The following is a 14,868-nucleotide window of genomic DNA, read 5'->3' as shown; positions in this document are numbered from 1 at the left end:
GAGTATAGTAAAAAACAAAGACAGCTACTCACATCAATATGGATCTCAAAAAAAAATGCATGAAAGAAGTCACAAAAGAACAGTACAGTTCCATCTGTATAACATTCCAAAGAGGGCAAAGGTCAACCAAATACAGGTACTAAAACATTTTAACATACCGTGTTTCCCTGAAAATAAGACCTACCCCTAACATAAGCCCCAGTTAAGATCATCAGCCAGATGGACGCATTTAGGACATTATGCCGATGTTCCAGAAGAAGATGACATGACTGTATTTGAATAAATGTAGATTGTTGTACATGAAAAAATAAGACATCCCCTGAAAATATACCCTAATGCGTCTTTTGGAGCAAAAATTAATATAAGACCCGGTCTTATTTTCGGGGAAACACGGTAGGTAGGGAATGATTAACAAAATTCTGGATGATGGCTTATTCTGGTGTGTTAAGACAATGTTATCACGGAGGTACACACAGGGGCCTTGTAATATACTGATAATGTTCTATTTCTTAGGTTGGGTGGTAAATATACGAAGATTTATTAATCTTCTTTTAAATATATATATGTATGTAGATACACATATGTTTGTATATACACGCATGTATGTATGTGTATATATGTGTATATATATACACATACATTCATATATATGTATGCATACACATACATACATACAGAGGGTGCCAAAAAAATGTATACACATTTTAAGAAAGGAAAAAACTATATTAAAACTGTAATACTCAATATATACCAATGACAAAAGATGAATACCAGTTATGTGTACACATTTTTTTGGCACCCCTGGTACATATTCTTCTCTAAGAGACAGTTCAATTATAAACATAAGGCAAGCAAAGCATATTCCCAAAAAGGAATATTTTATTAATCTTTCACTGAATTTTCACTGCTAAACTTACATACCTGGACTTATAGACTCTGAATCCAGAGACCTAGATTCACTGCTTCCTCCAGTGCTCTCAGAGTCACTGAACATCCCAAATGTCCATGGTCTTATGCAAGGACCTTTAAGAAAAGAATATGGAAAGTTAACCTAGGCTATAGATGGATAAGGGAAAATACTGACATTATTTAAAATGAGATCAGTTTCTTTAACAGTGATCAATAACCCACTTTATGAAAGACACAGGGCTGACAACTGTGAATAAGGCCTCATAAAGTTACAATTCAAGACTTGATTTTTAAATTCCAGAGTTGCAACTCATTTAATAATTGCATTTTAAACAATCTGGTCTTTCATAAATGAGTGCTCTCATTACTGTGAAACTACCTGTTACATCTGCACTGCTGGAGCACCCGTCCTCTTCCATGCTATTAGAGTGATCGGGGAGGCGCACGACGTCCTCTAAGGAGTCAGCAGGTCCATAGCCAGAAGTGTGGGGATGACTTGTTAACTGTTTATTTACACTGCTAAGAAAAACCCAAACAAAACTCATCACTGAGAAGAATGACTAATAATCAACCTATTTTATTTTATTTTCAGAAAAATCTGTTAATTTAATGAATGTAGAGTAATTTAAATATTAAGAACAAACATATTATATGGTTCAACTTCTTAAGGGAGATGTGAATAAAACTTACTAACCATTTGTACTTTTTACAGCTGAAATACAGAAAAGAGTAGCAAAAGTAAAATCAATTATTCATGTCATGGTTAAACTTTTCTACTATAACCTGTGGAAATGTAGGTTAAATCTGTGTCCTCTGCATTCAAAATAGTAGATATTATTTGTCGTTCTCAAAGGATTTTTAAATCTCAAAGAACTGAGCTCTTGTTTCAAAATGAAAAGTTTTTTTATTCTTAAGTGGATTAGTTATAGCTTAAATAATATAAAAAACTTCAGAAAATTTTAAAGTCAAATCTGCCAATGTTAGAAAAGATACCACTTGATACTATACAGGAGGTTAGCAATAAATATTTTATCTGATGAAGAAAATTTCATCTATACATCAATTCTCACCCATCAACTTTTTCTTCTTCAGTTGAATTCGTGGCCTTGACAAACTCACTATATTCTTGGCCTGGGTCATACAGTTTGGCATTATCACAGAGAGACTGTAAATTGTTTGCGAGGGAGGCAGCCTGTAGTTGTTGCATCTGGAAGAGGTTAACTGTAACCTACAGTCACACATAGGGATAAAAGGCAAAATAATTCATGATATATAGAATGCTATGGAAACGTACATTTATTTCAAGTGACAGCACCAAGAAATAGGCCATCCAGTGACACACACAGCACTGAATAGTATCGTGAGCATACTATGTTGCCTGACTTTGTGCATGATCTTGATCAGAAGGGAAAAAAAGTAGCCTTAACCCAATGTATCAATCATTTCCAGCAAAACTGGCTTTAAACTGAGAAGTTCAAAAATACAATCCCATGCCCCTACTCGTTCACAATTTTAAACAAATGTATTTTTGAGAATTCTCAGCACTGTACTCTCATAGTCTGATCACAACTTTCTAAAGTCTTAAGTGAAAAATGTGGGGGGAAAAATTCCAATCAGAACATGATTATTTTGACTTTCATTTTTCAATCTTATGAAAATAGAAATGCTTTATATGTATAATGCATCCTACAGTACTTAATTTTTATAATTAGGTATTATTCTGAATCTATTCAAAATACATTATTCCACTGAGTTTCTACCTATGCCTAAGTATGCTCTTACTACTACTACTACTACTACTTACAGTAATAGCAACAACAACAATAATAGCAGCTGATGGGTGCTCATACTATACCAGAGCCATTCTGAGAGCTTTACATGACTTAATTAATTTAATGTTCATAAAAACCCAGGCTTTGGGTATATTATAGCAAATAAACAAATGAGATTCCAGTACTCATAGCGTTTATGTTCTCCCAAGGGTGGCGTTGGAGAGAAAACAAATTAAATAAAGATCATTTCTGGCACTAAAAACTGCAAATAATACTATATAAGATTGTCAGGTTATGGAATATGACCAGGTATGTGCTTGTGGAAAGGTATTTTTGACATGGTAAGTTAATGAAGGCCTCTCTGAGGAGGTAGCTTTTGAACTGAGACCTGATATAAGAAAGAGCCAATGCCAAGTTACAGGGAGAAGAGAGAAGACCAATCTAGACAAGAGATCCCAGGACAAGAGTGAGTGGGAAGAGCTTGTGCTCAAGAAATAGAGGACAGTCAATATGGCTGAAGCACACTGAAAGAGGTGGAGCCCGAAAGGGAAGTAGTCATCTAACCCACCGTTAAGGAGTCTGGATTTAAGTACAATGGGAAACCAGTAAAGGGTTTTAAAGAGAGTTACAAACTACATAACATGATCTATTTTTTAAAATGCTTCCAGCTCCTGTGCGGGGAGTGCGAATGAATGAAAATTTGACTGGACTAATGTTATTTCCAAGACTGCCATGCTTCCTCTTCCTATCTCTTCATATACCAGATGATATGGGGAACTTTGGATTAGCCTCTAAGTCCTTTTCAGGTAGACAGGCATTCCTCAAGGATAACGATGACTCAGCACAAACAGTATTTAAAAAGTAAACCTAATAGAATAGCTTATTTGTGCCCTGACTCTTTCAAGGGACAAAGGAAATTCAAACTGCTGATAGTAAAACGTAAGTCCAGCAACTAGCAATGTTCAGGGAATTCTCCCGTTAATGGTAAAGTGAACTCACTCTTTTGATCCTAAAGGTAACTGTACATTTTTAATACTTTTTAATAAATTTTATTAATCTAGTTAAAAACACCACTAATTTGAAAAGCCAAATGAATAGAATGGTATTAACGGATGGATTCATGTGCTGATTATTTGTCTCTGAGTATTTATTAGTAATAAGAGACTTAAGTAATAATATATACAGATAGCCCCATCTTAAAATCTCTTTTCCCTAAATCACTTAGCCTTTTCCCTCACTTAACAGAAATGCTAAAGGGTAAGGCCCCCATGGGGTAGATCCTGCAAAACTTGCTGGGCATCTTAATTGCAGGGTGGCTCACAGATACCTAAAAAATCATCAAGCCTCTAGATCTTTTTGTCCCTCAATCGGCATTCTGAGTCAGGGACTTAGCCCTTTTCTTCTAGGTCTCCAATGTGTAACGCAGTGTCCTAAATGCTTCATAAAGGGGAAATGACCAAATGAATAGTAGTAGAAAATGTTACTAGTCAAGATCATACTGTAATTCTGCACATTTTCTGGTATTGATCACTCAAGCACACAGGTCTTCCAACTTTATGCCCAGCTTTTACCACTGACATTTAATTTTTAGTCCATGGTACCTAGATTAGTGCTAATTTTTCTGACAGCTGGTGAAATAGAATTTTCCGTAATTTCAAATCAATGAGAAAAGTTTCTCCCATTTAATCAGCACTAACCTAAAAATTTTGTTCAATATAATTTTCTGTCCTATACTTTAGAAAAAGGATAAAGGTTTCTTGAATGCTCTGTAAAACAAAACAACACAAAACACTCTTATTCTAATTTTTCCCATTCTTCAAAGCCCATTGATTTGCTTAGATCTTTAGTGACTGACTTGGTCATTTCTCCTCCTCTCTCTTAGTAATGTAATTATGATCTACATCTTATACCACCAATACTATAATTGAAGACAATTTTGAATATTCAGGAATAATCCTTGATAACCATAACTTACAATTTTGCTGGGATGTGAATCTTATTTGTGTGTGTTCCTTATGATTGTAAATGAATCTGAGTGTCTAGCATCTTTATATATCAAATGATTTTGTTTTCTCTGAAATACATATGTAATTATATGTCCTAGAATGAAAATATAATTAAAAAAAAATTTTGGAGGTGGTGTTGAAAAATAAATCACCCAAAATCCCAAATTCTTGTGCCTTTGATGGAAAGGAAAACAAAGAAATCTGAGAAAGTTATGCTTGTTACCTAGGAAATAGTATCTGCAGTCAAGAACTGCTGTTGCATTTGGTATCTACTTGGATCTGAATGTGAATAATGCCATATAGAACAAATAAACCTGAGCAAATTGGTTTAAAACAATTCTAGCTAATAAGAAATTTTACAAATATGTATATGGAACCTCTATATAATTACATGTTGTAGTAATTTTCATAAGTTTGGGGATCTGATCAAGTTTGGGAAACTTTAACATCAAAGTCTACTTCATACACCGGTATACATCACTTTCCAATTTTTCAGATGTGTTAATTCTCTCTCTCTAAATAGATACTGAACTCCTTGACAGCAGGCATATATCTTACATTTCTTTTACATAACTAGTAGGCATTAAATAATACAGATGTGTTACATACAAAATCAGGCAACCTCTTGCTGACATGACATCAAATTAAAGGAAATCATAACTGTTGGATAACCAAATAGCATCATGTTTTAAGAGGGATGTAGAAAACAAGATTGTAACTCATGAGAGAACTTAAAAACCATGTTATACAAAGAAAAGTAATAGTTTTGGAGGTATTTAATCTGGAGAAAAGACCCAGAGAGGGCAGGTAATAATAATTTTTAAATATTTAAAGTGTTATCTTATGGAAGAAGGATTTTATTAGCACAGTATGACTTGAAAGGTCCACAAGGAAACATATTTTGTTTAGCTTGATATAAACATCATCCTAATTTTGGAGTTGTTCAAATCCAGACTGAATAATCATTAAGCAAGATAACACAGTATTTACGAGCACATGGTCTAAAGCCATTTAATCAGGTTCTTATCCCAGCTTTACAACTTACATGCTGGGTGACCTTGATCAAGATATATATAACTTCTCTAAACAAGTGCTTCAAAAAAGTTAATGTGCCAATGAATCATGTGGGGGGATCTTGTTCAAAATGCAGATTCCAATTCCAAAAGGAATGTATCTATGCCTATTAAAACCTTAAAAATAATTATACAAAGAGATACAGTCAAAAACCCAATAGATAAATTAAAATGTATGTAAGCATTTTAGATAAGTGAAAATATAATTCTAATAGGTAAATAAAACAGATTAAATTAAATCTATACTAGATAAATTAAATGGATAAATTAAAATGTAATTCTAAAAAATTGCCAATTTATCCAAAATGAGGTAGCTAAAGGCAAACAAATGAAGGGAAACAGAAGGTATAAACAGAAAACCAATAATGATATAGATCTAAATCTGAACATATATTTATATCAAGTATAAATGGTCTAAACATTTCACTTGAAAGATACAGACTGTCAAAACAGATTTTTAAAAAATCAAGATAACTATGTGCTATATAAAAAATTCATTTTAAATATAATGATAATGTTAAGAGTAAAAAAATGAAAGTATACCATGCTAAAAATAAAAATGAAATAGTTATATCAATACTAAATGTAGACTAAAGCAGACTAAAATGTAAGGAAAATTATCAGAATAAAAAGAGACATTTCATAAGGATAAAAGGATCAATTCATCTCGAATATACAAAAATCATTAATGTATAAGCAGCTGACAATTTCAAAACACTTAAAAAACTGAGCTAAAAATATACTATATGTTGGAGACTTCAAAATTCCCTTCTCAGTAATTGAAACAAGTAAAAAGTAAATCATCAAGGACATAGAAGAAATAAACAACTCCATAAACTGACAGGAACTGACAGGAACTAATTGACATTTACAGAACACTCCAGTCAACAACAGCAAAATACGCATTCTCTTCAAGTGCATACATGGAACATTCAACAAGACAGACCATATCCTGGGTCATAAAATAAACCCTAACAAATTTAAGAGAATTGAAACCATAAAGAATATTTTTCTTACCACAACAATTAAACTACAACTCAGTATCAGGAAGATGTCCAGAAAACCCTCAAATACTTGAAAATTAAACAACAAACTTCTACATTACCCACAGGTCAAAGATAAAGTGTCAAGGGACATTAGAAAATATTTTGAACTGTACAAAAATGGAAATACATAATTCAAAATTTGTGGGATGCAGATAAGCAGTGCTTAAAGGGAAATTTAAATCATTAAATATTTGTATTGAAAAAGCAGGGAGGTCTTGATGAACGATCAAAGCTTCCACGTTTAAGTAACTAAAACCAAAAGCAAAATAAACCCAAAGCAAGCAGAAATAATATTTGTTTTTTTTAAAAAAAGAGAAACACCAATGAAATTAAAAGCCGTTTCTTTGAAAATATCAATGAAATTCATAAACTTCTAGCCAGGTTAACCAGTGACAGAGGAGAAGAGAGAGAAAGCAAAAATTACCAATATCAGGAATAAAAGAGAGAATATCTCCATAGCCCACTAAGACATTAAAAGGATAAGAGAATACTATGAACAACTCCATGCACATAGACCCCACAACTTAGATGAATGGGACCAATTCCATGAAAGCCACAAACTACCAAAAATTCACCCCCAAAAGAAACAATTAACTCATTAGGCCAATATCAAATAAATTGAATAGATAGTGAAAAATCTTCTGAAAATGAACACTAAGTCCAAATGCTTTCACCAGGGAATTCCAATAAACATGTAAAGAAGTAACATCAATTCTAATCAATCTCTTTCAGAAAATAGAATAAGAAGGAACACTTCCCAATTCAATTTATCAGGCCAGAATTACCCTGATATCAATATATAAAAGGAGCAATGCATCACAACCAAGAGATGGAGTATGCCAGGAACGCAAGTCTAAATCAATACTCAAATATCAATGTAATCCATCATAACAGACTAAAGAAGAAACACTACATCATCACATCAATCAAATGATACAAAAAAGCATTTGACAAAAATCCAACAACTTTATGATAAAACTCTCAGCAAGCCAGAAAAAGGAGAAATTTCTGAACCTGATAAAGGACAAAATTTCAAAAACCTACAGCTATCCTCATAGTTAATGGTGAAAGACTAAGTGCTTTCTCCCTAAGATCAAGAATAAGTAAGGCAAAGGTGTCTTTTCTCACCACTCCTATTGAACAATAAACTGGAAGTCCTAGCCAGTGCAATCAGAAAAATAAATAAAAGGAATACAAATTGGAAAGGAGGAAATAAAACTGCTCCTATTTGCAGTAACATGATTTTCTATGCAGAAAACCCCAACTGATTCTATAAAATAGCTCCTACAACTAATATGTGAGTTTAGCAAGGTTGCAAGATATAAGATCAACATACAAAAATTAACTGTATTTCTAAATACTTACAATGAACAATTGGATTTTGAAATTAAGTAAATGTATGTGTATGTGTGCATAGATACATATACACACATAAATTGCATATGTGTGTATGTATATATATATCTCTGGTGTTATTTCATTTTAATTATATGTATGTATATATCTCTAGCTCTATCCATTAATCAACCAATCACATTCACAATAGCCTCCCATATAAACACAAATATACATAGGTTTAAATCTAACAAAACACGTAAAAGACTTATATGTTGAAAACTACAAAATGCTGATAAAAAAAATCAAATACCTAAATAAGTAGGGACACACACTATGTTCACGGACCAGACAACTCTATATATAGTTAAGATGCTACATATTAGTCAATTCTCCCCAATGTCATCTAAAATTTATTATAACCCCGATCAAAATGTTAGCAAGATTTTTTTGTAGATATAGACAAAGTGATTCTAACATTTTTATAGAAAGTCAAAGGATCTCAAATACTCAAAAACAATTCTGAAAACTAATACAGTTGGAAGACTCACACTACTTGAGTTTAAGACTTACTATAAAGCATTAGTAATCAACACAGTAGGGCTTTGGCTAAAGGACAGACACACATATATCCATGAAACAAAACAGAGACTAGAAATGAGATCTACAAAAATGTGGTCAATCGATTTTTGACAAAGATGTAAAGGCAATTCAGGGAAGACACAATATTTTCAACAAATGGTATTGGAACAAGTGGACAACTGTATTAACCATGCTTTTTGTTTTCTGTATTTTATGATGTTTAGACATTTTAAAAAGCTTGCTGGCTGGGGAGAAACTGCTCCTCTCAGAGCCAGGCAATTCTTAGCTTGGGAGCATAGCATGTCTTTCATATGCCAACTCCCACCACTGCATTATCTAACTTTCGCACACCAAGCCAATATTTTCTCCTCCCATATGTCATCCCAGGGCCAGGTACCAAGCAACTAAAGACACTCCTATACCCTAAAGCCCACTGGAACTATTCAAAATAACCAATCCTATATGGCTTATCCTTCCCTATCTTGCCTTTTCCTCAGAAACCCCAGTAAAGGCTCTGTACTTCGCTTTCCCTCACTCCTACTCTGTCTGACCAAACTGCTATTTCTCCTGTGGCCCTGTGTGGCATAGCGTGTCCCTGTCTCTCGGGAAATGTAAGTAAGTAATTCATGTTCCAATAACATTGACCTCTCCATGTCAGTGTTCAATCATCTCCATAAATTAGAATCTGGTGGGTATAATTTTAATACAACAACCAAATGCAAAAAACAAACCTCAACCTGTACTTCACACCTTATACAAAAATTAACTCCAATGGATCACATATCAATGTCAAACTATAAAATTTTTAGTAGAAAGCACACAAGTTTTTATGACCTTGGATTAGGTGAAGCACTCATAGGTACAATACCAAAGCATGACCCATAAAAAGAAGAAATTGACAAGTTAGACTCCATCAAAATTAAAATTGTTTGCTCCAAAAAAGACACTGCCAAAAGAATAAAGAGAAGCTTCAGATTCTAAGACGATATATGCAAGCTCAACAATAAGAAAACAAACAACTCAATCTTTAAAAAGTGGCAAATATATACATGTGGACTGCATATAAGCCCTTCAGAAGATGCTCACTATCGTTAGTCTTTTCAGAAACACAAATTCAATCTACTACCACTACCCACTTAATGTTCTAAGAAGCTGTTCTAGCTAAAACAAAAACAACAACTGACAAGAGTTGTCAAGGTAGCAGAACAACTGCAGCTCTCATACGTTGCTGGTTAGAATGAAAAGAGTTATAGCCACTGTGGAAAACAATTTGGCAATTTCTTATGAAGTTAAACAGACATTTACCATACTACCCAGTAATCTCACTCGTAGGTATTTACCCTAGAAATATGAAAACTTATGTTCACACAAAAACAGTCAACAGATATCACAATCACTCAAAACTGGAAACCATGCAAATGTCCATCTGCTGAATGGATAAACACCATGGTGCATTCATATAATGGAATACTATTCAGCAATAAAAAGGAATAAACTATCGATTCATGCATAACATTGAAGAATCTCAAAGGAATTATGCCTAAGTCAAAGAAGCCAGTCTCCAAAACTTACATACTATGTGATTTCATTTATATGACATTCTGGAAAAGACCAAACTATAAAGATGGAAAACATATCAGTATTTGTTAGGGGTGGGTGCAGACTATAAAGCGGCAGCATGAGGACATTTTTTTTGAGTAATGTAATTGTTCTGAATCCGGATCGTGGTAGTGGTGGTGGTTATACAGATTTATACATGTGTTAAAATTCATGAAATGTACACCAAAAAAGAGGGTTATTTTTGGTAAATTTTTTACAAAAACTATTTTAAAGAGGCAAATGAAAACACATGAGGGCAGGATAATTTTGTCTTCAAATAAATCACTGAGTTCAATTTTAATATCTAGTTTACTGAAATTTTGAAGAGTATATCTCATAGTGCTGATAGAAGTTTCAGGGGTCAAATCCATTCTGACAAGCAACCCAAGCAAGACAGTGTCTTAGAGGCAATTTCAAAGTCTCAGATTTCAATTTTAAACAAAGAAATCATCTATTAAAAACTGAAAGTCAATTTTCAAACTCTAATAAATGTCCCATTAATCTTAGAAATTAAATCTCATAATAATCATGACTCATCAAGCATCCCTCTCCCTTCTGCAGATACGTACTTTTTTTCCCCTCTTGATTTCAAAGTACTAAAGAAATTACTTACAGCTTTAAGGGTAAGATCACACTGGAAAACAAGTTTCCGGAGTTGTGTTAAAATTTCTCTTTTTGTATTTTCTAGATCATTTCGTCTTTCTTCAACATTTGTCACACAAACTTTGTAGAGTTCATTTGCTTCTTCTACCTTCAAGAATGAATATCACACACACAAAAATAACACTAATCACTAGAATCTCTATTTTAAAACAAATACTTATTGCAGTAAAGCTGAATTTAAATAATTAAAAAGCCTTTACGCACAAAAATTCTGAAATATTCTATATCTTAAATACAATATTTCTAAAGATAACAAATACTCTGTTTTGGCCAGTGACTCAAGGGCACCTGACTATAATGGACAATCAAGTATGACTTACAATTAGTATATTGTTTGCCTGTTACATAAATGTTCACTTTTATTTAACAGCATTTGCTATGTACATTTACCATTTTCTATACAATCTTTTTAATTTGTTTATCAAATTAAATTTCATAAATAATACAAAGCTTCAGCTAGCCTTGCTATCTGGTACTGGAATTAGTACACATATACACATAGTTGCCTAACAGGTGAACTTTCTAAATAATCAAGTCAAAAATATTAAACTGCTGGCTTCTCCAAGACACTTCTTTCACAAATGAACCCCAAAATTAGAAAGACAGACAAAAGTCTCTTGGCATAGCGGTTCTCAAAGTGTGGGTCCCCACCACCCCCAGCAGCAGCATCACCTGGGAACTTGTTAGAAATGCAAGTTGTCTGGGGCTGATCAGAAAGTCTGGGGGTGAGGCCCAGCAATCTGTTTCAACAAGCCTTCCAGCTGATCCTGACACATAGTAAAGTTTGAGAACCAGAGCTTTAGCAGATCGTTGCTAATTCAACTTGCAAATAACAAAATAAGATCATTACTTTTTGAAGAGCCTCCTCTTCCAGCCTTCGCTTTTTTTCTAGCTGCTTGTTGAGATTTTTCACTAATCCACCACTTGAGCTCAGATGCTCCTCTTCGGCACGAATCATGGAAGATTTTGCTTTCTCATACTCTTCTTGACGTTGCGTGCATGACAATTTTGCCTTTTTCAGAGCAGTCTCTGTTTCGAGCTACACAGAAAAAGACTATTATTAAATACAGAATAAGAAAGAAACCCTAATACACATGTTTCTTTAGCATATTAAGCAAGATGGTTAACAGAGCATTTTAGAAGAACTATAGAGTAAAATATGCACCTTCCCAGGATAGATGCTAATATATACTGCAGGTGATTTTAGATGTTCATAGATAGGTAGATAAAAACTCCATTGTAATACTAACCATTTTATTTTGTTCCTGTTTCCAAAGTTCTTTTATTTCTTTCCTTTGTTTCTCCATTTCATTTTTCCTTCCAAGTAGAGGCTGGTTTTTTTTTTTTTTTTAAAAAAAAGGAGGGGGGGGGTTACTTTTAAAAAAGAAAGAAAAAAAAGCTGTTTTCTAAAGATATGCTGTTGTCAAAAAAATGTGTATTGTGCATATAAATTTTTACCTGAACAAATTTGTTGGCTTGCAGAGCTGTAATTGTTTGTTGTAAAAGATGACTGCTCTCTATATCATTAAGAAGAGCATTGGTAAACAGAGACTGCAGTGGCATAAATTCCTGCAATTTAAAATTGTAAAGTAAATTTTCCAATAGAAATGGCACTAGAGTTCTAGACCCCTCCACTACTCTTCTTTAAAAAGAGAAATTTTAAGGTTAGACTTTTTTTTGAAAGTCTAGTCATAAATATGACTATGGAAAAGTACTGAAGAAAATTTATTATAATTAATTATAAATTAGTTAGCAAAATTAGTAGCTAACAAGATAAGAAACATTCGTATAAAATTGTGAATTTCCTAGTTTTTTTCATAATGGGTATCCAGGCAAATTTAAAAGAATTTTATTTTGTTAATAAAAAGTTTAGCATTTAAGTCTTTCCTACAGTAATTGAAACCTTCTGATTTTGCAAGGCACAATCAGGAGCTCATCTGAATAATCCCTTGGTATAGAACCCTAGTAGTTCACTGAATAACTCACCTCTAGTTCAATGCTAGTTCTAGTGGCCTCTGCCAACTTGACCATATTTCTAGTGGACTCCAATTCTGGAAATGTGAAAGAAGGCATCAGAAGATAAAATTAACTTATTTTTCCCTTTCCATACTCTAAAATTATTCGTAATTCTCAAAGTAAAACGCGATCACAAATACTAGTCCACATCACGATATGATGCTGTGATTCTTCATCAAAAGTGTTTGCCAAAATCAACTGGGAAACTTCCAAAATACTTGCTTAGACCTCACCTCTGGAGGATGGGACCTAGGTTTGTGTACTATCCCTTTATAAGGCTATTCAGGTGATCCTGACGGGCATTCCCTATTAATAACAAATAATGGAGTAGAAAGAGACAGGCTTTGGGTGAATTCTATATTCTTCCAGTTATTGCTGCGATGTTAGACAAACCTATGATCTAATTTTGTTTGCCTCAGCTGTAAAATGGGGATAATAATTCTTGTCTTGCCTACTTCCTAAGGTTTTGGTATGGATTAAATGAGATAATGGACGTGAAAGCATTCTGTTTCACATCCATGAGATAATGGATGTGAAAGCAAACATAAACCCTGGGAAAATATTAGCTCATACACCTATTGTTGCTTTTATCTCCTTTTACCATATTATCTGATTGCATTTCTTTTTACCTACTGGAGCATGACTTCCTTAAAGGCAAAGACAGTATACTATTATATTTGTTGGTTGCCCTACATTAATGTCCAATAAGTACATTTATTGTAAAAAGAGTCTTTCCTATTTCAAAAAGGGAAAATGGACAATAATTTTATTTACTACAATGAAACAGCTACTAATTTGTAATTATATTACTCATAGTCTGTACAAAATGAATTGCAAACAACTTAGTTCTTACACTCCAAAGTTAATCAGATGCCCCAAAGGGCCACTTACCTAAGTTAAGCTTTTTTTCAACCCATGACACTATGTTCTTGGTATATTTTGACCATGTTTTAGCATATGACAAAGCCAATTCTATACAGTCAGTGTTCTTTAACAGCATGCTGTCTAGTTCTACAGGAGAAAAATTTCCTGAAAACAAAAATATTAAGGTAACTATATGTTAAATATGATCACGTAACTAAGCAAAAAAAGCATTCAAATCCTATGATGCTCTTCAATGAAAACTGGTTAAAAAAAATACAAGCAACAAGTTTAGAAATTAAAGGGTCGTAGTTTAAACTTAAAATGGTTTCAAATTATATTTCTGATCTTAATGTGCATTTCTACTATTATTTATCAAGAAACAAGCCATACACAATTCTTGATCAGTCTCTATCACCACATTATCTATTCTAGCAGGTGTTTTTTTCCTTAAGTTTTATATGTAAAACTTTACATATCAGTTTATGCTAAAATGAATACATTAGTTTACTAAGCAAGAAGAGATGCAATCATTTATTAAAAATAACTGCAAAAAGTTGACAAAAGTTTAAAGTACCTTAAGCATTACCTTTTTCATTGGATGAGTCCACTGATTCCACAGAAACATTTTCAAAAGACTTACAACATAGAAGAAAACAAATTTAAGATTAGAGCAGAAGGTAACAGATCTTTGCTTCAGAATTTTTTCACTCTAATTTGTTACTCTGACATAATTCCTGCTAAAGAATTTCAAGTATTTAGAACTCAAAGGGCTTGAGAACTCTGTTTAAATGCCAGAACATTTTATAAGAATGATATAGCGTTTTACAACAGCAGTTCTCAAGGTCCAAGAATGAATAACCTCATTATTTACTAACAGCATTAGTTAACATTAATGAATCTATTCAAAACTTTAAATTCTGCAATCTCGAAAATATTATCCAGGAAGTTACAGAAGCAATCTAAATAGAAGACAAAGACCTGTCTCTTCCAGCCATCTCTTCCC

General features: G+C 33.1%; 1 protein-coding gene across 10 annotated transcripts in view; it reads right to left on the bottom strand.

Annotated features, from left to right (window-relative positions):
* The window catches only part of ARHGAP29 (Rho GTPase activating protein 29), a 73,624-nt gene that overhangs the window by 14,155 nt on the left and 44,601 nt on the right, over window positions 1-14,868 (bottom strand). For 8 of the 10 annotated variants that reach the window (XM_081057415.1, XM_081057418.1, XM_081057423.1 and 5 more), the window contains 10 exons: window positions 14,452-14,500; window positions 13,893-14,030; window positions 12,972-13,036; window positions 12,444-12,554; window positions 12,236-12,316; window positions 11,836-12,024; window positions 10,936-11,073; window positions 1,980-2,137; window positions 1,289-1,428; window positions 922-1,023 (listed from right to left, as the gene is read on the bottom strand). In XM_081057415.1, the coding sequence (XP_080913541.1) occupies window positions 922-1,023; window positions 1,289-1,428; window positions 1,980-2,137; window positions 10,936-11,073; window positions 11,836-12,024; window positions 12,236-12,316; window positions 12,444-12,554; window positions 12,972-13,036; window positions 13,893-14,030; window positions 14,452-14,500 (1,171 nt within the window). The remainder of the gene's footprint in view (window positions 1-921; window positions 1,024-1,288; window positions 1,429-1,979; window positions 2,138-10,935; window positions 11,074-11,835; window positions 12,025-12,235; window positions 12,317-12,443; window positions 12,555-12,971; window positions 13,037-13,892; window positions 14,031-14,451; window positions 14,501-14,868) is intronic. The other 2 variants (XM_081057421.1, XM_081057416.1) reach the window with 1 other exon arrangement.

Source organism: Rhinolophus hipposideros (genome assembly GCF_964194185.1).
Source record: "Rhinolophus hipposideros genome assembly, chromosome: 8".
Classification (NCBI taxonomy): domain Eukaryota; kingdom Metazoa; phylum Chordata; class Mammalia; order Chiroptera; family Rhinolophidae; genus Rhinolophus; species Rhinolophus hipposideros.
The sequence above is the reverse complement of the archived record's forward strand: the minus strand, read 5'-3'. Positions and strand labels throughout refer to the sequence as shown.